The 21,967-nt window shown below is 39.6% G+C and overlaps 1 protein-coding gene across 30 annotated transcripts in view; it reads left to right on the top strand.

Annotated features, from left to right (window-relative positions):
- Positions 1-21,967, top strand: part of DTNA (dystrobrevin alpha) — a 390,891-nt gene that overhangs the window by 240,623 nt on the left and 128,301 nt on the right. For all 30 annotated transcript variants that reach the window (XM_033435206.2, XM_033435230.2, XM_049697961.1 and 27 more), the window contains one exon: positions 21,471-21,538. In XM_033435206.2, the coding sequence (XP_033291097.1) occupies positions 21,472-21,538 (67 nt within the window). In that variant the 5' untranslated portion in view covers position 21,471. The remainder of the gene's footprint in view (positions 1-21,470; positions 21,539-21,967) is intronic.

Here is a 21,967-nt window from a genome sequence, read left to right as displayed (position 1 = left end):
TACAGAGAAAAAAGGGAGTTTTCCGTTATCTTTTTAAAATAGTAATGCCTACTTTGCTCCTTTCCAAGATTTGTTTGAATTTTTGATATAAGGATGTAAAATACTTTGCACATGGTAAATGCATGATGATGATGATGATGATGATGTTGATGTTTCTGTATCAGGTAGCCAGTGTTTTGTAGTAACTACTTCTCTGGATATCACGTATCACAATTATAGTAATTATTTTTGCCATCATATTTTAATGTGCATCTCCCCCATAAGATGATAAATTCCCTGAGGGCAGAAACGGTTTCTGTCTTGTTTCCCACAGTGTCCCAATGCCTCACACAGGGCCTGGCCCACATAGTTAACTCTTCACTGCATTCATGGATAGATGAATGAATAAATGGAAAGATGTTATGTGTGGAGGACTTTTCTCTTTCTTTAGAGTTAGTGACATTACAAGAAGTGACAGAGCAGGTGAGGGATGGAGGAGGCATGTAAGATGTTCTCAGAATGTTGTGAGCTCTGTAAGAGTTTGGAAAATTTAGCAGAGACTCCATTGTTTCTCTCTGCATTTTCTGCTCTCCCCACAGCATATTAGTCTCCTTCCTATTCTTATTGGGTTTATTAGTCTCCCCGAAGCTGAAAAGCAGACGAAATATTTGTGTCTCAACCTCCATTTTGCCTCAGTCACACAAACCGTGATCATTAGGTTTTTCAGACTAGTCTGGGAAAACCTATCTTCCCCGTAATTGATGTGAAATAGTTGGGGTTTTTCCTTAATATTTTTCCATGGCAGATCATTTGCTCTTTAGCTACCTTGTGGGATCACCTAATAATCTAACTTTAATGTTCCCGCATTTTCTGAACAGGAAAATGGGTTCTGTGCTGTAATGAAGCCTTTAAATTAACTTTAGGAACATAACTCATTCCTCTACTGCAAAGTTGCCTCCATCCACAGTGACAGCACATTGCAAAGCAGAGACGCTGGATTTACAGTCACCCTCCTCCGTGGGCCTTCTTTTCTCATCTGAAAATGAGGAGTCTGGCCTAAGGAAATGGATTTCAAACAGTAGCGCAGGATGGAGCCTGAGTGGACTGGGATCTGCCCTCCTTCTCCTGCCAGAGCAACTCCCTATTATCTATTTGAAATGCTTGGCTCCAGTTGAGGAATTAATTTGAAGAAAAGAGTCCATGGCAAAAATAAAAATCAGCAAGTTGGGGAACAGACTCTTCTATAATCCAAAGTGAAGAAAATTAAATCACCCACTAAATATTTTCTGAGTCTGAAGTGCTATGTTAGTAGGACTGTCAGATTAAAAAAAGGATATGCAGTTAACTTTCAACTTCAGATAATAATAAATAATTTTTTCATATGTGTATGTCCTATAGAATATTTGAGACATGTATATATATATATGTATAGATATATATGTATCTTTAAATTTATTTGCTAAATCTGGTAACCTTATATACTAGGCTTATAACACCATTTGAGAATGGGGGGTGAGCATCATACGTTAAGAACACAAAGGCTTTATAAATAAACTTGAATATTTTTGCTGTTCATCTATTATTATTTTTGTTGTTTTTTTTTCTTTTTTTCTAATTTTTATTTTATATTGGAGTATAGGGTTTACCTCCTAATTTATCCCTCCCCCACCCACCACCTTTCCCCTTTGGTAACCATAAGTTTGCTTTCTAAGTCTGTGAGTCTGCTTCTGTTTTGTAAATACGTTCATTTGTATCATTTTTTAGATTCCACATATAAGAGATATCATATGATATTTGTCTTTCTCTTTCTGACTTACTTCACTTCGTATGATAATCTCTAGGCCCATCCACGTTGCTGCAAATGGCATTATTCCATTCTTTTTTATGGCTGAGTGATATTCCATTGTATATATGTACCACATCTTCTTTATCCATTCCTCTGTCGATGGACACTTAGGTTGCTTCCATGTCTTGGGTATTGTAAATAGTGCTGCAATTATAATTATTATTATTATTATTAGTCAGTATGGCTCTTGAAAATTCATTGCATTGCTTCATTGCCTCGCCTCATGCTGGAGCACACACTCTGGCAATTCCACTTGCCAGCCAGTTGGCCTGGCTCCTCCTAAGTCTAACTTTTAAAGTGTTCTGTTTACAAAAGGCTCTAAAGCATTGCATGAGAAACTAGCCACTTTCTCACCTTCATCTCTGCCTTATTTTATTATATCATACAGGGTCCTCACCCCACCCCACTCCCAAGGCTACTTCCTATGACCTTACTGTTTCTGGAATTTCTTTCTCATTTAAAAATTGAAATCAATGGGAAATAGTGTTCAGTATACAGAATTAACAGCAAATATACCTAGGGGACATCTATGCCATGGAGTTAGAAATTCTGGTTCAGTGCCCTGCACGTGAACAGCGCTCATAAGCTCTAATGGTGTAGTACTATAGTTGTACTCAGATTGGCTGTTAACACTGATAAAATTTATACTTACAAGAGAGCAAAACCACGTTAAATTCTAAAATGTTACTTTCCCTAATGAACATTGGCACACAATACTTACATGCGTGTACACTATCATTTGTTTCCATGTGTTAGAGACTTCATTTCTAAAAACTGGAGGGTATCTTTTCAAATAAATTGTATGTAAGCCATAATTAATGTGAATACATCCATCCAGGCAAAACATTGTAAGATATACATTTCCATTTGGTTTTATAGTAAGCAGTTATCACCAAGTGGGGAATTGAATTGTGTTCCATAGCCATTGTGTCATGGATCTTCAAATGAAGTCACAGTTAAGGGAAGAAGAATGAAAGATTATATAGACAGAATTGAACTCCAGGTTCTAAAACCACTAGGCTGGACAGAGAAGATGGAGACAGCTTTATAAGGGTAAAAATCTGAGTATTCTGAAATTTAAGGCTTCCTTTCAATGCCTTGAATTTCTTGGTATTAAAAAACATTTGCTGTATCCCTGAAACTAACACAACATTGTAAATCAACTATACTTCAATTAAAAAAAAATTGCCCACATGCTCCTGAGCTATTCATTGCACATTTACAATAAGAATAATATTATGAACTTTCAAAAATATTCATAGTACATTTTTGTGAAAAACACAACAGATCAACCACATTGCTTGAATATAGGTCTTGTTTGAAAGTAGTGATAGAAAATTCAGTAGTAAATTTTGAAAAATTAAAAATAATCTGGTTTTAGAAATGACAAAACTTGGAAAAATGGTTCTCTACTTGTTCCTCCTATAATTTGATCTTCCTACTTTGTCAAACATCCTCAATTTTGTCAAGAAGGGCGTAACTTACCACAGGCGACATGTCTCACTTTCTTTGGCTTGGGAAGAAATTAGCTCTATTCAAAACTAGGGAGTAGAAAAAATTAATTTGTATTCATTTTAAACAGTTGTATAGTGAAAATATTAGTATTTGAAGACTATTTGGCTTCTTTGAAAATATTAAGAGTTATCCAAAATTGACCATTTGGGGCTTAGCTGAAATAGGACTGTATGTTTTTTAAGACTATCTTACTCATCAAAGCACTAGCATTTATTAGGGAGATTGAGTCAGATTGTACCTATGAAAGTTATCTAAGTTCACAACCACAAACAGCATACAGTTTAAAATTTTAAATGATCTATGTGTGCAAAATTATTTTGTGAAATAAACATGAAACTTCACTTACTTAGGTGAATTTTTAATTATTTCTTCTAAGATGGTCTGTTGTTCTTCACCCTGTCTCCCCATCTCTTAAATATATACTTGAAGCCATCAGAGCAGAAGTGAATGATTTTTTTATTTCTAAGCAGTTTCTCTTAGCAACAACTGACACATCAGTGTCACTGTCCTCCCTTCTACAGAACATATACCAAAGGCTACTCAGAGAGGAAGACTCCCAGTTCTTAGCTGTGAGTTCCACTTCCAGTGCTTCTTGGTCAAATCCTCCAAAGCTTTTTAGTCTTTCCCCATCCCCAATTCATCCTGTGTACTTACTTTCAGGTTAATATTCTGTAATCACTGCTTGCATTATTTAACTCCTGTGCACAAGAACCTTCCCACAGCTCCTTTTTTTCTCCTTTATGAAGTATAAGCCCCCTGAATGGCCTGCAGTCAGTGTAACTTTCCCTGCTTTCATTTATTCTAGGGACTAGTGGTACTGTTACAGAACCAAACTTAGTCCGCTTGCCCATGAGCAATAAAACCAATCTACTGTTACCGGGTTGTGGTGAAGGAAAGTGCAGCATTTATTGCAGGTGCCAAACAAGGAGTGTGGGTAGCTAATGCTCAAAAAAATAAAAAGCCCCAAACTCCCCGATGGGTTTCAGGGAAGAATTTTTAAAGGCAAGGTGAGGAAGGGGAGTCACAGGGTATATGATCAACTCGTGCACAGTTCTCTGATTCGTTGATGGTGAGGTAACAGGGTGGTGTTGTGTCACACGTTAACATTATCAATTCTCAGGCTCTAGACAGTCTGGGGGCTACGTGCTCATGGTCATCTTTTAGCTAACTTCTTCCATTTGATGAGGGTTTTGGTGTCTGTAAAACAACTCAGGAATATGCATCAGATACTGTTATCTTTGTACTTCAGGGAGGAACTGAAGATTCTGTGACTGCCATATGGCTGATTTACTGTTTAAATTGTTACCAGTTCTCCTGGTCTTACTGCTCTTTTTGTCACCACATGTTCACATCCTTTCAATCATTAATTCTTGAGCCAGGCTTCTGTGACTCAGGGGGGGCCTGGGACAATACAGCTTTTCTACAAACAAGAGACAGGCAGAGAATATGGTGGGAGGGGTCTGTCCTGGGAAGGCCCAACGGAGTCCTGCGTGGTTACAGTACTAATGAACATCACGGATATGGTGTATGCCTTCACGACACTGATCATCTTATGAGTGATACAGACACCAAAAACAATTTCATAAAATATTTTATGACTATAATTGTGATAACTGTTACACAAGTAAATTAGGAGGGCATTATGAAAGAGTTAGCTAGGGTGTATTAGAGAAATTAGGAAAGGGTACCCTGGTGTAGTGTTACAAATGGGAGCTGGCCAGGATTGGGTCTGAGAGGGGTTAGGATATGCAAGGGGAAGAGAAGAGAGAATATTCCGGGGAAAGGAATCAACCGAAAGGAAGGCCCAGAGGTCTGTGTGACTACAGTGCAGAGAGTGGGCAGAGCGACATGGGCTTAGGCTGAACCTAGGAGCCAGATTGCTCAGGACCTACAAAGCCATTTAAAGGCTTTGGATTTAAACTGAAGTCAGTGGGAAGTCCATCCTGCATTTACTTGCCTTTCCCAAAATGCATCTTAGTTTACTACAGAGGCCATTAGACACAACAGGTGTGTCTACTAGATTAGCTCATGTAACCCGAGCTGTCATCATAGAAGCACAACATCTAAACCAAGGAGGGCGCACAGTACAGCCTCGGCTAGTGAGGAGGGTAACCCAGACCTCAGAAATGAAACAGCGCGGTGTGTCTGCTTCTTTCAAAACAAAGGTGTCCACATTGATTGTTTGCCATTCAAAACGTACGGTTTACTAACAAGCCAGACTACCAAGCAAACCACGCTAAGCCTGGACGCCTTTTTGATGATGAGTCTGTCACCCTCCTTTAGCTCCTCTCTCTCCTGTTCCCTCCTTATTCTCTCCTTCTAGCTGCTGTCCTGGTCTGCCGAATCCCTCCCCTCTACTGTTAGGGGTCTACTGTGTCTGTGGGGGGAAAACATTTGACAGTAAGAACTGCTGATCTAATAATAGTGCCCTTATATCTAGGGTTTTGTGCAGTGTTCACAGTCCTGGGAGGGTCCTGGTTCCGAGAGCCCAGAGCCGTGTGTGGCACATTAATGAAGGATTAGTACAGGATGCTATGCCGGAGAAAGTTTTCTTGATCAAGTTTCCAAATAACTCCCGACAAGTTTTGCAGAGAAAAGCTGCATAATTAGCTTGAACTTTTTGAACTAAAAAACGCCTGCCTCTGATTCTGTGGGATTAGGATATAGCAGCCTCTATATTAAAAATAAACACGTTTTCATACTTCTAAGTGACATATTTAAAAACTAAAAATGACCGTTAATTTTTTCCTTTCTGTTTGGAGGTGAGAGGTTCAGTTCTCTTTTTATTGGTCACCATCACAGAGTCTTCCCTCTACATGCCTCCATAAAATACTGGCATAATCCTAAAGTTTGGATGAATAAAGGCACATCAAACTTGAAAAAGCTCTGTCATTTCAAGGTCTCATTAGCTTGGCTACTTTGCAGACTATGAATGGACCTTAGGAAACAATAACTCAATTTCAAAACATTTTCAGACAAATGGAGCCACAGGGCAATGACTTGATGGCTTGGAAGGACTTCTGTGACACTCACTTGTGAACTTTGAGGTTCTCGTCCTTCATTCCCCCTCCCTTCCATAACACCCCCTATTCATTTCTTGATAGGCGTTCTCTAGAGGGTTTTTACACTCAAGGGACTGGCTCAGAGAAGTATATCTGTAAAGCAGAAGAGAGAAAAAGTGTCATGACCTTGTGAAGGCAGTTGTGCGGAAACGCATCTCTAACCAGGACCCAAGAATTTTACATTTTTGACTTTGCTACTTCCCTGTGCAGCCTTGGACCACTATCATTTGACTTCTGACTGACTGTCATTGTTCTCACCAAGTGACACCACAAAGTGGAGAAACAGTAGTACAGACATATATTGCAAATGGGAAAGTCATAAGGAGGAACTTCTTGGTCTGAATCCTTGATTTCCACACTGTTTTTGTTTGCCCCTGAAATGCTGTGCAGGCTCTGACTTCTTTTATTTGAAATGGTCTGACTTTATGTAACTGTCTAAGTGACAGAACTGATGCACTGCACGTTTCAAGCCTAATAATGTAACAGCTCACAGCTGGAAGGGAGCATCTCTGAGATGGATTTCTATGCTATGTGAGCTCAAAGGATACTGTTGGTCACATGTAGTAAACTTCCTAAGTCCCAAAATCCCTTTCAAAAGCTTTTTGGAGCTTTTTAAAAGGACAGTTTTTAGTAGTTATTTCTCTCAGTGCCTAATCATTTCCAGGTAGTAGTTTAGGTTCATTAAGTCTTTGAAGTCACTAAGGTGCTTTTAAATGCATCACTGCCCCCGTGCATTGAATGACAGTGAAATGGTGGGGCCTGGTCTCTGTGCCCAGAACATCAGGAAATGGCTTGAGTGCCCTTCAGCAAGAGCCTTTGTTCAAAAAGAACTGCTTGTTCAGTCCAGGATACTGAGCCCACTGCTCATTACCCTTTGCTACGTTCTCACAAGGGTCAGGGAGACTTGTTTCCATAAATGCAGACACTGAAGCGTGAATCTGGAACACTTGCTTTCAGTATTCACAGATTCACAGGGTGGACACAGTGATGCCAGGAGTAACGTTTATAACCTCAAAGGTGTGTCCACCGTGGTGTTAATGCTATTTCGATAAAAACGTTTTGTTCAGTTCTTACTTTGCATCACTGACTGTTTCTAGTGCTGTGTCTGTGCAGTGGGGGGTACTTTGAAGTATGGGCATAGTGAGTCAGAGAAGCACAGTGTGTGTGTGTGTGTGTGTGTGTGTGTGTGTGCGTGTATGTGTGTGTGTTTTATTTGTTCCTTTTACAAGCACTAACTTGGGGGATTATGATTCAAAAATTAACTGTGTTTTCTGGTTCTCTGGGCAGGTCTGTTTTCTACATAATTATATTGTATATCACTTTGTCCTTTATATTATCATAAGAATAACATAACGTAATAAAAGGATGTGCTCTTTTAATTAGGTTAATGTAATTCATTGTGGTACTGACTTGGGGATCATAAAGTTCCCAGTAGCAGGCATCTCGTTTTCACAGCCTTTGGTTAACTAGCTACTTTCATGTTTCAGAATATTCTGTTATAAGCAGGGTATTCTGTCATCCAGGTGAGTTTTGATAAGTGGTAGATTGGGGGGTCCAATGATTCTCCTATTGTGATAGTCTTATGTATGATTGTGTATTTTAATAATCTGAAAATATTCTTTATTTAGTAAAATATTTACCTCTATTACGTTTGACTGTATTAATTAAGCAATCAGAGCTAATTCGATGTATTAATATAGATGGGATCAGAGTGTAACCTGGTTAATTACAATCAGGAAGCCCTTGAGATTGAAAGGGCTTGTGTCCATGGATTCCCCCACTAACCCTCTGGAGTGGACTATTCCTAGAACGTAGCTAATATAGTGACTCCTATGTAAGCCATCTAGATGAGTTCAAGAATTACTGAGGGCAAATTTAAGTTTGTATTTTATGATGGCATTTAGCAAATGCTCAATAAATCTTGGTCCAAAGGATGTGGCAGTAGGATGAAGAGACTAAAAGCTAGTAATGAAAGTCAATCAGATAAACCTAAGTTTAAATTTCAGCTCTTCAAAATCTCTAAGCCGGGCTTCCCTGGTGGCACAGTGGTTGAGAGTCCACCTGCCGATGCAGGGGACACGGGTTCGTGCCCCGGTCCAGGAAGATCCCACATGCCGCAGAGCGGCTGGGCCCGTGAGCCATGGCCACTGAGCCTGCGCATCCGGAGCCTGTGCTGCGCAACGGGAGAGGCCACAACAGTGAGAGGCCCGCGTACCGCAAAAAAAAAAAAAAAAAAAATCTCTAAGCCTCTCTTTCCTCATCTATAAAATGGGGATAATAATGCCTCCAGACTTTAGGATTAAAAAAGATCATGAAAATTAGGAATTAACACAAGTAGGGCTCAATAAATGAATAAATGATATTTCAGAACTAGTGGAGTCTAAGGTGGAACAGGAAGGGGGAACAGCATGGTGTCTGGGTATATGGCCTCTAGAGAGATTCCTGAAGTACAAATCCTGGTCTGTGGCTACCAGCAACGTGACCTTGTAGAAGTTTTTAATCTTTCTCAACTGTGTTAGGTCCTTATGGCTGCTGTAACAAATTTTCACAAATTGACTGGGTTAATTGAAACAACACAAGTGTACTACCTTACAGTTCTGGAGGCACAGGTGTCCAAAACGGGTCTGACTGTCTAAAATCGAGATGTCAGCAGGTTACTTCCTGTCTGGAAAGGAAGAAACCATTTCCTTGCCTTTTCTAGCTTCTAGAGTCTGCCTACATTCCTTGGTTTGTGGGCCTTTCCTCTGTCTTCGAAGTGTCTCTCCTTTCCTTTAAAGGACTCATAATTCCATTGAGCTCACCCAGATATTGCAGGATAACCTCCCCATCTCAAGATCCTTAATCAAATCTGCAAAGTGCCTTTTGCCATAAAGTAACATATTCACAAATTCTGGGGATTAGGATATGGGCATCCTTGAGGGGCCATTATTCTATCTACCTCATCAACCTTGCTTTTCCCATCTATAAAAAAGGGTAGGGACTTCCCTGATGGCACAGTGGTTAAGAATCTGCCTGCCAATGCAGGGGACACGGGTTCGAGCCCTGGTTCGGGAAGATCCCACATGCCATGGAGCAACTAAGCCCGTGCACTACAACTACTGAGCCTGTGCTCTAGAGCCTGTGAGCCACAACTACTGAGCCCGTGTGCTGCAACTACTGAAGCCCACGTGCCTAGAGCCTGTGCTCCGCAACAAAAGAAGCCACCACAATGAGAAGCCCGCCACCGTAACAAAGAATAGCCCCCGCTCACTGCAACTAGAGAAAGCCCACGCACAGCAAAGAAGACACAATGCAGCCATAAATAAATAAATAAATAAATAAATAAATAAATAAATAAATAACAGGGTAGTATAATATGACCTATCTCAGAGTTACGATAAAAAATAAGTCGGATAATTCATGGAAAATTCTAAGTTCAGAGCCTACCCACACATAGTAAGCACTTAATAAATGTTGACTATTATTGTTATTATTATCAGTGAATGAATCTCAGAGTCCCTTCCTGCTACATAACTCAGGCATTCATGCCTCTGCTTCAACAAGATGATTCAGAGGCCCTGCCTGATTCCAGCCAAAAAAGAAGACGCCTTCCCACCAGCTATTCTTCCCCACTGAGATTCTTGGCCACTACCAGCTTAGAGCCATGGCTTTCTCAAGAAACAGAGATTTCTTGCAGACGTTCCTTAATTTCAAATAAAATTCTCTTCAACAGAAGAGACATAACTAAGAGCGTTATAATTCACAGAAGCAGATCCAGAAGCAAGAAATAAGGGCTGCCTCTGTTTCTTCTCTTTCCATTCTGTACTCCTGTCGTACCAGTCAAGCCTCATCTCAGGGAAAGGACCCTGGTGTTCAAAATGCCATTGTTTGCTCCTGGGGATCTTGCAGCCATAACTTTTGGCTGTTCCTACACTCTGTCTGCTTCTTCTCCATGTGGCCTATTTAATGTTGGCCTGAACCTTCATTAACCCCATATACTTGGCTGTGCTTTTATTGGATGGCAATCATCAAAGTCCCTACAATGTCATTGCTGTTTTCTGAGTTGTTTTATATTATATCAGCCTGAGATAGTCTCCATTGAGAGAATTTGAGTGGGGAAAGGAAAAAATAGCATGATATTCATTAATTAAATCAATTAATTAACAATGAACCCATGGTTAGCCTCTGTTCCACTTTTTACCGACACATTAAACTAGATTGAAAAGTTGTTGAATGTGTGTTCCCTTAAGTTCTCATTTTAAATGAAAACAAAATAGTTCTTCCTGCCATTTAGAATTCTTGAGACTTACCCTTTAAAAACACTTTGTTCTGCTACAAATAAGTTTTCAGAGACGTCTAGAAGAATGACTAGGGAGGAAAGAGAATTTTTAAACTTAGTAAACATTCCCTATGATCTGTTCATACCCCTTATGGACTGTACTTGAAACTCCGTTTTCTTCTTATGCTTTGTTATTGGTTCTGAATCCACATGTACATAATGATGGTCAGATTGACGTTCTCCCACCTATCTTAGCCCTCTCCTACCATTTTCCCTCCCACCTTCCTTATCTCAAAAGAAAGTTTTTTTCATATGGCCTCTGAAATATATCATCCAAACCTGACCTCCCCAGAAAGCATCCAAGAGCCATGGTTATTTCCTCTTCCCAGTCAATCAAAATTGCCATCCCCTCACTGTGTTTATCTTGATACACAACCAAGCATTAAGAAGAAAGCAACTAAATTAATTAAGGTGAATTTTCTGATTCTCCCAAGGAAATTTGCATTTTTAAGGCCATAAAGCTAATGTTTTTTCTTTCTTCCCCCCCCAACTTTATTGAGATATAATTGACAAATAAAATTATAATATATATAAAGTATACAGCATGAAGGTTTTTTTTATAATTTATTTACCTTTGGCTGCATTGGGTGTTCGTTGCTGCACGTGGGATTTCTCTAGTTGCGGTGAGCGGGGGCCACTCTTCGTTGCAGTGCACAGGCTTCTCATTGTGGTGGCTTCAGTAGTTGTGGCACACGGCCTCAGTAGTTGTGGCACGCAGGCTCTAGAGTGCAGGCTCAGTACTTTTGGCTCACGGGCTTAGTTGCTTCAAGGCATGTGGGATCTTCCCAGACCAGGGCTCAAACCCATGTCCCCTGCATTGGTAGGCGGCTTCTTAACCACTGCGCCACCAGGGAAGTCCCACAGTATGATGATTTCACACAGTGAAATGACTCCCACAATCAAGTTAATTAACACATCCATCACCTCACATATTTACTTTTTTTTGATAAAAACACTTAAGATCTACTCTCTTAATAAATTTCAAGTTTAAAACACAGTGTTATTAACTACAGTCACCATGCTGTACATTAGATCCTTAGAACTTATTCACCATATAACTTTGTTTTCTTTTCCCACTGTTCCTGCCTTGGTCTTTCTTTCTCAAGCTAAGAACTGTCTGTTTTGTTGCTGGGAATCATATTCCCTAATACACATAAAAATGCAGAAAGTGATTAAAGGAGCAGAGTTAAGGAAAGGAAAAGAAAGGGCAAGAAGGGAAGTCTGGATCAGAGAAAGAGGGAATCAAATGAAAAGAGGAGAGATGGAAGCAAACGATGGGGGGATGAAGAGGATACAGGCATTTTATGATGTGCAAGTCTCTTTCCTTAGCAAAACTGTGTCATCGCACAGCCCATTAACTCCATCCTGCCCAGCTCCCCCTGGCATCCACTATGTATATCCTCAGTTATGCTTTAGTCCATTTCAGTGTGTGTATGTGTGGGCAACGTCCCACCACCACTACCCGCAGGAAAAAAAGAGCCGTTCCCTTGAATCTTATTTCATACAATTCCATTTTGGTCTTTCTTAAGAAGCCCAGTGTACTCTAGTACACTGGTCAGAGATGTCTGGTTTTAAGCCCTAAATTGATCACCTGGGCAATTACTTAATGTCTCTGAAGCTCAGTTTCCACATCAGATGGGAAGAGTAAATACACCAACATTATGGTGTCCTTCATAGAGCTTGGTACCTGGTATGCTTTTTTGTAAAATAGTTAATTGTTTTATATAGTATTGTGGAAGTTATTATTATTATTATTATAACTATTACTATTTCTTCTCCCAGAAAAAGTCAGATTTTCTCGTCCTCTCGCAGAAAACAGTTTACTCACCTGCCTCTCCCTTTTCCACCTCTCCAAATTCAGCACGCCCTAACCCGAAAAAAATAAATGGAAAATTTAAAGCATGCATGCCTCCCTGGCTTACATCTGGATGCTCCATGCTCTGCCCTACACTTTTATTCTCGCTTTCCTTTTCCCAATTCTCCTCATGGAAATCGCACTCCTAGAAGTCCAGATAACAGCTAGCCCATGGTCAGTGGCAGCCCCAGTTGTGTTTTGTTGCCTCAGCACACTAGACACGGACAAGAGAGGACCTATTTCTTTCTCCTACTCTTTTTAAGATCTTCCAAAACAAAAGGTGAGTTAGAATCCTTTCAAGCACCAGGAGTCATGTCGGTAATGTCCTAAAGCACTCTGCATTTCCAGATGCGAGTTTCTACCTGACACTTGAGTACTGACTTTGTATATCTGGCACCTTGGTTTCTACCACTTGAGGAGCTCATCACTGTCTTCTCCGCATCATCGTGGCTCCACCTTGATTTCTTTCGTGTTTTCCTCACCTGAGGAGGCACCACGAGCCTCTTGCCCTCTCCCCTGGGCAGTTGCTCTGTGGAGGCATCCATTGGCTGCTCCCTTTAACTAATGGTTAGTGTTCCCTATAAAGTAAAGCTACCTTTGATTCTCATTAAATCCTGGCTTTCTTCCCCTAAACCAGTCCATGCAAGCACTTATAATTCCTTTATTTATGTATCCAGGAGCATGAGCATTTTGGTGGAGTGAGGATCCACATCTTTTATCAAATTATTGAAAGGGGCTAAAACTTAAAAGAAATTATGGACTGGATGGCATTGCATTGCTTAATCACCTAATACCTCTTCATTGAGAAGCTAAATTAACTCAGTCACTTGAAAAAAATTTTGAACCGCATCTTTAAATTTTTCCAAATTATTTTCCTTACATAAATGTGTGTGTGTATATATATATATATATATATATATATATATACACATTTTTACATATGTAAGTAAAATAATATATACTATATATACTATTGTATATTTTATATATATATATATATATATATAAATAAAAAATATACAGTATAATCCCACTCTAATGAGATAAGTCAGGCTTAAAAATCCAAAACTCAAAAACTTGGGGTCTGGACTTCCCTGGTTGAGAATCCGCCTGCCAATGCAGGGACATGGGTTCAAGCCCTGGTCTGGGAAGATCCCACATGCCGCAGAGCAGCTAAGCCCGTGCGCCACAACTACTGAGCCTACGCTCTAGAGCCTGCGAGCCACAACTACTGAGCCCACGTGCCACAATTACTGAAGCCCACAGTACTAGAGCCTGTGCTCCGCAACAAGAGAAGCTACCACAGTGAGAAGCCCATGCACCTCAACAAAGGGTAAGCCCCGCTCACCGCAACTAGAGAAAGCCCATGCGCAGCAATGAAGACCCAATGCAGCCAAAAATAAAAATTAATTAATTTTTTAAAATACATTAAAAAAACTTGGGGTGTTATTATTGCAAGATTAATGAAAAAATATCTTATAATTATGGGGGGAGGGGAATTTTCATTTTTCATTTATTAGATATGTAGGGAAAAGAAACAGACCTATGTTTATGAACAGCGATATCCCACACTGAATGGAGAAGGTTCCAAACTATCGGAAGGCAGTCATTTCCTAACAAACACCTGACCCCCAAAAGTTAAGAATTTGGCAGTCCCAGCAGGAGAACAGGGAAGACTCTTGCTCCAGTGTTAAGGTCAGCCACGGTTCCCCCATGACCAAGTGGGCCTATACACATAACACTATCGCTCTTGAGAAATACAGGTGCACATACACAACCATTGTCCCAAAGGCACATCATACTGGACGAAACATGTTCTCTAAAAAAATCTTAGGTCCTAATGCAGTGCTAAAGGCAGCAGTATAGACGACCCTCTCCCTGTGGTTGTTTCCCCTAGGGATCTTTGAGGTCCTTTTGATGAAGCTCTTAGGCAGGGCTCCCGAGTCCTTCAGAGACTTTCTAATAACTTTGAACCTCACGTGACAGAGTCCAAATTTTTATCATCTTCCTTCCAAAAGGCTCCCTTTTCCCATACCAAGTTGCTCCCAGCCCAGTTCTGCAATCTTTAAACCCTGACTAATAGGTGATGCCAGCTCCTCTTGACCGGAAGTCCTAGCCTCGTACCAAGCCAAATGAAGTCAAACGAAACCAAATGACCTTAAATATCTTGTACCCTCTGACCCCAGAACAGCAGGTTCCTTCCTGACTTGAAAGTACCACTGATAGTAGTTCTTTCCAGCTAAAAATGGTTTTCTCACTTTTTAATGGCATTTTCTGTTTCTTAAAGTTTACCTCATTACGTACCCATATCAATGTACGTATCTGTTTATGTCTATGTACGTTCCCTGAAGAACTAATTATCTTCTCCCTGGGCTCAAAGTACATTTTAAAGTGGGTCTTACAAGCTAGAGAAACATATTACAAAGCAACATAAGAATTCCAACCTAATGTTGTGCAAATAAGTTCAATGATCAAACTCAACTGGCGTCATATTTCTAGTTCAAATCTGGGTAGGTATCAGGAGTGCCTATGGTTCATTTTTAAAGTGCAAATGCTCTACCTCAGCCCCAGATTCAGTAGATCCAGGTAGTATTTGTATTTTTTGTAAAGTCTCCAGGTTGGTGTGATGGGCAGCCACAGCTGAGAATCACTATGGTGGACACTTCTGAGGAAAGATCAAATCCCTGATAATAAGTCCAGCTGGTCGTGACACTAAAATAGTGAGCTTGTGCCCTTCATCCCCCCAAAACAAAACTCAAGTTCCAAAAGCAGAAGTTGATGTTCAAAGTAAAAGGCAAAGCCAGAACCCCATTATAGCCATTTATTTTAGTGACAACATTTTCCTACTTTCAGGAGCTCATCTAGATAAAAGACTAAGAGATAAAAGCAAATGCAATTATATTTTGCCTCAGGAAAGAGCTCTGAATACTTTTTTATTCTATTGCCAGAGATTAGAACAAGAATGTAAATCTGAGAAAGTCCTACTAGAGGCTTCTTTCATTAACAGAAATGGAAACAGGCATTTATACGCCACCAATAAATCAATTAAAGGAGGAAAGGAGCTTGAAATGGCCTTCATTGCACTTATTAACTTTGGGGATTACAGCAGTTGGTGATGGCTAGACCCTGCATCTTCCTGTCATCCACCTGGAGCAAATGGATGGAAATAAAGCCTGGGAAGAGTCTCATCACACTAAACATGAAATCTGCGAGTCTTGTGTTTGCTAAAGTGGAGCAGAAGCAAAGCAGAGCCAGACTTTTCTAAAAACATTGTCGGCTTTTGTGGATTTAAAATGTGAGAGTGTGAATCAGTGTGTGAGTTGGTGTGTTTATATGTGTCTGGGTTTACATAAATCCTGACGCTGGGAATTATTTTAATCTCTATGATAATTTCCAGTACAACGATGTTTTAAAATGGGAGGATTCCATTAAGAAGTAGCATTCAGAGGAATTTCTCAGTGACATTTGAGAGTGATGTGGACCCTTCCTCTCTAGACTCCTTTTGGACTGTTAATCACGAACTTCTGTCAACTTCTTTTCAGTTTATCAGTTTCAGAAAATCTTCATTTGCGTTGGACAGTGGCAGCTGGAATAAGATTACTGGCAATTAGAATCCAAACTAGCTGAGGAATTTCAAAATTAAAGGCAAAAAAAAAAAATGGATTCAATTTCCTGCCCTGACAGACAATACTTTGTTTTGGGGGGCAGCCACCACCTGCCTAGTGTCAAGTTCTTCAGCTAGAATTTGAGAGTAATAATATCTCTTCAACTTCCTCACCAGGTTATAGGGAAAAGCATTTTATAATCTTCAGAAAGTTATACAAATGGAAGACACCATTCGTTTAAGCTTCTACCTTTAAAATGTCTTATATATCACGTGTAATACAAATGTCTGTTTATTACTGATGATGTTGGATTATAGACGTGTCGTGAAGGATGTGATATTTCAGTGGGAACTTCTCACTATGCCAAAATAAAATGCACTTTTCTTCCAATACCCTGTGCCTCACATTTGGATTTTATTCTTTATTTCTTGCTGGTTCCCACACTGTTCTACTCTGTTATTTCATCCCTCCCCCAATATAGGGGCTAAGAGGTGGAGCCCTCCCTATCCAGCTTTCAGCCTCTTTTAATGACTGTGCTGGAAGAAGGGTGACTTGGTAACCTCACCTCCTACAAACTCATTGTGCCGTGAGTTCAGCAGAATGTTTTCTAATATATGTGAAGTGCTGCGGGCAAGCAAAAGCTGAGGTCCTCTCCTCTGCTGTTCTCCACGTGACCTGCCAATCACCAAGTCCTATCAGATGTGTCCTAAATCTCTCTCAAGTCAGTCCTTTAGCATAAGACATATTAGTTTCACTCCTGAATCATGGAAGTATCCAGCTAACTGGACTCTTCCATTACTCATGGGTTTCTATCCCCTACCCTCCTGCCTACCCAAATCTTTTCTCCACTCGACATGCTGGAGCAATCTTGCCAAAACCTAAATCTGTGTACATCAATTCCCTGCTAAAACCCTGGATGGTACCCAGCCTCCCGTAGGAAAGTCCTATACTGTCTAGACTTGACAAATAAGGCTTTGTAGATCAGATGCCTGTTCGCCTCTCACCTGCACTCAGCAATACTGAACTATTCCCAGTTGCCAAACGCACCATATACCCTTTCTCAAGCTCCATGCTTTTTTTTAGTGATTCTTTCTAACTATAATTGCCATCTCTCCACCCTCTTCTATCTGGAACATTCCTATTCATCCTTTAAAACTCTGCTCCAGGGTCACCCTTTCTTTGATGTCTCTTTTGAATCTTCCCAGATATAAACCACTATATCTAGCAGTACACACCAAATTATAATTATTTGTTAGAATAATTTGTTTCCCCTTCTGGACTGTGAGCTTCTTAAGGGCAAGGATCATGTCTTACTCATCTTTGGATCTCAAGAAGCTAACAGTGGTCTGACCAATTATAGCTATATTATAAATATTTCTTAAGTGAATGAAAGGATGGATTCTCATAAGTGAAAACAATACACACCCTGTGTAATCTGTGGGACTGAGTGCTAGTAAAAGAAACATCTGACGGGGCTCACCCCTTATTTATCATTGTTAGTTCTTTTTATACTTTTGACATTTCTGCAATCTTCTGGTAAAACTCTAAGTTAAGCATCTCATCTACATGAAGGAGCAACAGACACTGACCAAATCAGGCCTGTTGGTGAGCCATGCACCTTGTGATATTAGTATCGTCATAGATGGGTTATTTTCCCCTTCATCTCCTCCATATGACTCTGGGCAGCTGTCCTTATACTGAAATTCATGAAAAGTCAAGCTTCTTGACAATTTCAGAAGCAAAGTTGCTGTCTGTAAAGCTCTTCTTCCTCTACTGAAATTTTTGCTCTTCTTTCTTTCTAAAACGATGAGAAGATAGTCAGACATTGTGTATCCCAAGACCCACTGATCAGAGTTAAATTGGAAACTAAGGAGCCCACAGTGGTGCTTTTTGCCTATTTGATTTATGAGCTCACTGTGTCCACGAGTCCCTCTGTGGAATCAGTGTAAGCTGAAAACTGGCATGCCTCCATTTTTACTATTATGACTGCAATCGATGGGGAATAAATGAATGTTCTCCATTTTATCTAACAGCGCCGCTTCCCAGAAAACTCTGGGGGGAAAATGAGAGGTGTGCTATTTTTCCTTATATATTCGTAATCATTTTCCAGTATTTCCATTATTTTACACCACTGAGTTTTTTCTTTCTTTTCCTCATAAGGTACACATTTTACTTAGAAGTGAGAATTAATACCTATTGTGTAACTAATGATTGTTCTTTTATGAGTTAATTAACCGAAACAGTGATGAATAGACCAAAAGGTGACATCAATATAGTTTGCGTGTATTTCAACCTCTGTTTCATAAGACAAGATTTTACTGTAAAATGCATGGTTCCAGATTATTTTAAAAATATAAATTGGTTTCTCTCATTTCAAATAATTAATCTCTGAAACTAATACAATTGGAATTTCACTCTTCTATGAGTCAGTTTTTGAAAATATAATTGAAAGTCCATTTGGGGGAAGAAAACTTATTTTTCTTTTCTCTCTTTCCTCTTTTTCTTCTGTTTTATTCTTTTGTTCAGTAAATAGTAACTGGACATAGTATCTGTTGACTGGATTTGGCTAGACACTGTGAAGAATTTAAAATTTTCAGTTACTGCCCCTAAAAACCTTACAGAGACAAACAAAAAGTTAACTAAAAGAAGAGATGTCACAGACAGTACCAAGTGAGTAGTAAGGGCAGTAACTCTGCAAGTTCACAAGCCAGTCTTTACCTCCCTGACATTTTCTTTCTTTTTTTTTTTTTAACATCTTTATTGGAGTATAATTGCTGTACAGTGGTGTGTTAGTTTCTGCTTTATAACAAAGTGAATCAGCTATATGTATACATATATCCCCATATCTCCTCCCTCTTGCATCTCCCTCCCACCTGCCCTGTCCCACCCCTCTAGGTGGAAACAAAGCACTGAGCTGATCTCCCTGTGCTATGCAGCTGCTTCCCACTAGCTGTCTATTTTACATTTGGTAGTGTATATAAGTCCATGCCTCTCTCTCACTTCGTCCCAGCTTACCCTTCCCACTCCCCTGTTCCCTGACATTTTCAATCATAGCTTTCCAGCCTGCCATCCTTTGTGATTTATTTATAATGGTTCTTCTCATCTCAGTCCAACATATAGACAGATGCAGGAACATATCCTGTTTCTATCCCCTATCTCTATACTGCTTCAGCTCTACTTCTGAGCTCTTGAAATAAAAATTGGAAGCTCTTCCCAGACTAGTTTGTGAATGTCAGATTATTATCTGCCCACTTCCTCTGGAGGAAAGGAGATGGGTTACGTGATTCAGGAGGGGTGTGTTTTTCTCCTGATCTATATATATCAACCATACCTACACATTTAAAATCTCATGAAAAGAAAGCATTGGACTGTGTTCAGCACTGCATCGTTACCAAGTTGAGGAAGCTTCATTAACAACTCTGTGTTTTTCCAGTTATTATTGAAGCCTGACCTTGGTTATATTACCACCCATTGTGAATGGATACACACTCTTAACTCTGTAAACTAAGGCTGTTCCATGCCCTTCTTTCCTTTCCTAGCAGTAGGCAAATAATCCTTAACTCATAGAAGCAACTGGAGAGGCTGTTTGACCAGTTTGTCTGACATCACATTTTGTTTCTCCACCAATTTTCTTCTTTTAGTCCCCAGTGAGTCATCATCTTTTGAGCAGTCGTCTGCAAACACAGCAGGCCCTCCATATCTGTGGGGTCCACACTGAGGACTCAACCAACTCCCCATCAAAGGCAGATGCAGGGGACCAACCGTACATCACTGTTTTATATAAGGGACTTGAGCATGTGAGGATTTTGGTATTGGGGAAGCAGGGGAGAGGCTGGAACCAATCCCCTGTGGATACCAAGGGAGGATTGTAGTTCCCTTAAATTTACCCCCAGGTAGTCAACCTCTCTCACATTCATATATCATTCTTTACACTTCTACGGCTGTAGTTGCCTCATTGTGTTTTCATTGCTTTTATGCTTCTGTATCTCACTACTAGAGTGTAAGCGCCTTGAGGGCAGGAACTGTGACTTCATCACTGTTGTATACTCAGAGCTTAGTTTAGTTCCTGGAGTGTAGAAGGCACTCGATAAACATTTGTTAAGTGAATGCTCAGCGCTGAGAAAGAGGCATAACAGACTATGGAGATTCAGAGGACAGTAACCAAACCGTCACAGAGAGTGCAGGAAAATTTCAGAGGAAGATACAGCTAAACTGAGACCTGAAGGATAACTGCAACTTATCCATTCGTAGGCTGAGGGCAATCCAGGCAAAAATAATAACAATAACATGAGCAAAATTCATATTTGAAAAAGAACAGGGTCCATTGAAAGCCAAAAAGATCAGCTGTGCCTTCTGTTTACCATGCCTGAATCAAAACATATATATATGTATATAAGTGTATGTATATATGTGTGTGTGAGAGAGAAAACCTTGGTTTTTAAAAGCTTAATTTGCTATAACAAAAAATCAGCTCCATCAACCTATAAAACACGTATATTTAGCCCAAAACCCTCTATCGGGCTAAACAACATTTCCATTAACTTTCTCATTATTTTCTTTTTCCTTAAGTCAAATTTTAATTAAAAAATTTTTTTTATTCTCCATTTTAACTGTTGGTGTTTTCGTAGTATTTTTCAAGTAGTTCTGTTGCAGACGATAGTATGATTAAGTAGAGATAGGTAAACCTAACCACTTTGCCTGAAATTATTATGTACAGAAAAACAGTTGCAGGTTCCAAACACTTAAATTAGAAATGAACATTTAGGAAATGACCTTCTTCTAAATTGAGGTTTTGAGTGCACACAGGACAAGCTGTAACAGAATGTAGTGGAAAGCAGACTGGTCTTGGAGTACACAAGTCTATGCCATTTCCCTTACTATGTCCATGAGACTCTCAATCTCATCATTTCTTGAATGGGATCTGTAATATCTGCTCTATATTATTCATAGGTATTCCCAAAATTGAAAGAGGAACTCTATGTGAAATGCATCACCTAACAGATGGTAGAGGGTTGTATTCCGTTATAGCACAAGGTGATCTGCTATTGTAGTTATTTGTACATTAGAAAATAAAAATTTTACACCCCCTTCCACAACTACAATATTATATATGGAAAATATGTACAACCATTTAAGTTAGTCAAAGTAAAGCTATTCTTTTTACAGACACAGTTTTAAGTAGTTGGTGTCTACGTCTGTGGCATGACCATAGCAAGTGTGTTTATGTAGAAATAGCTGTTTGCCTTATTAACATGAGGCTAATACACATTGTAACCATTTTGTCTCATAGAATGATTGAAGATAGTGGGAAAAGAGGAAATACCATGGCAGAAAGAAGACAGCTGTTTGCAGAGATGAGTAAGTATGGAACTTTGAAGGAACACCCTTGAATACTCATGGAAGGCTGGAAACAACCACTTAATCCTTATGACATTTGTACTTTTCCCTAAAATCCTAAAGTCTTTACATAAAATGTATGTTTAGGCGTTTTTGCCTCCTCTTGAGTAAGAATTAAATTAGACAGTGAATCATCATAATTTGTTACTAAGACTGTATATCTTATATGAAAGAAAAAGTTTCGTGGACCTGAATGTATATATACATACACAGATGCTTAATAAACACTATTTAGTGTTGGCATTAATACAATCCACTAAACTTCAAAGTCTGTGTTCATTTCCCTGTACTACCACAGGGTCTGGCACATTGCAGGAAATAGATGAAAATTTTGAAATGAATCATTGAATGTCTTACCCACAAAACAATATCATATGTTCATATGGGAAA

This window comes from Orcinus orca, chromosome 15 (assembly GCF_937001465.1).
Source record: "Orcinus orca chromosome 15, mOrcOrc1.1, whole genome shotgun sequence".
NCBI lineage: Eukaryota > Metazoa > Chordata > Mammalia > Artiodactyla > Delphinidae > Orcinus > Orcinus orca.
This window is presented reverse-complemented; position numbering and strand designations above follow the sequence as displayed.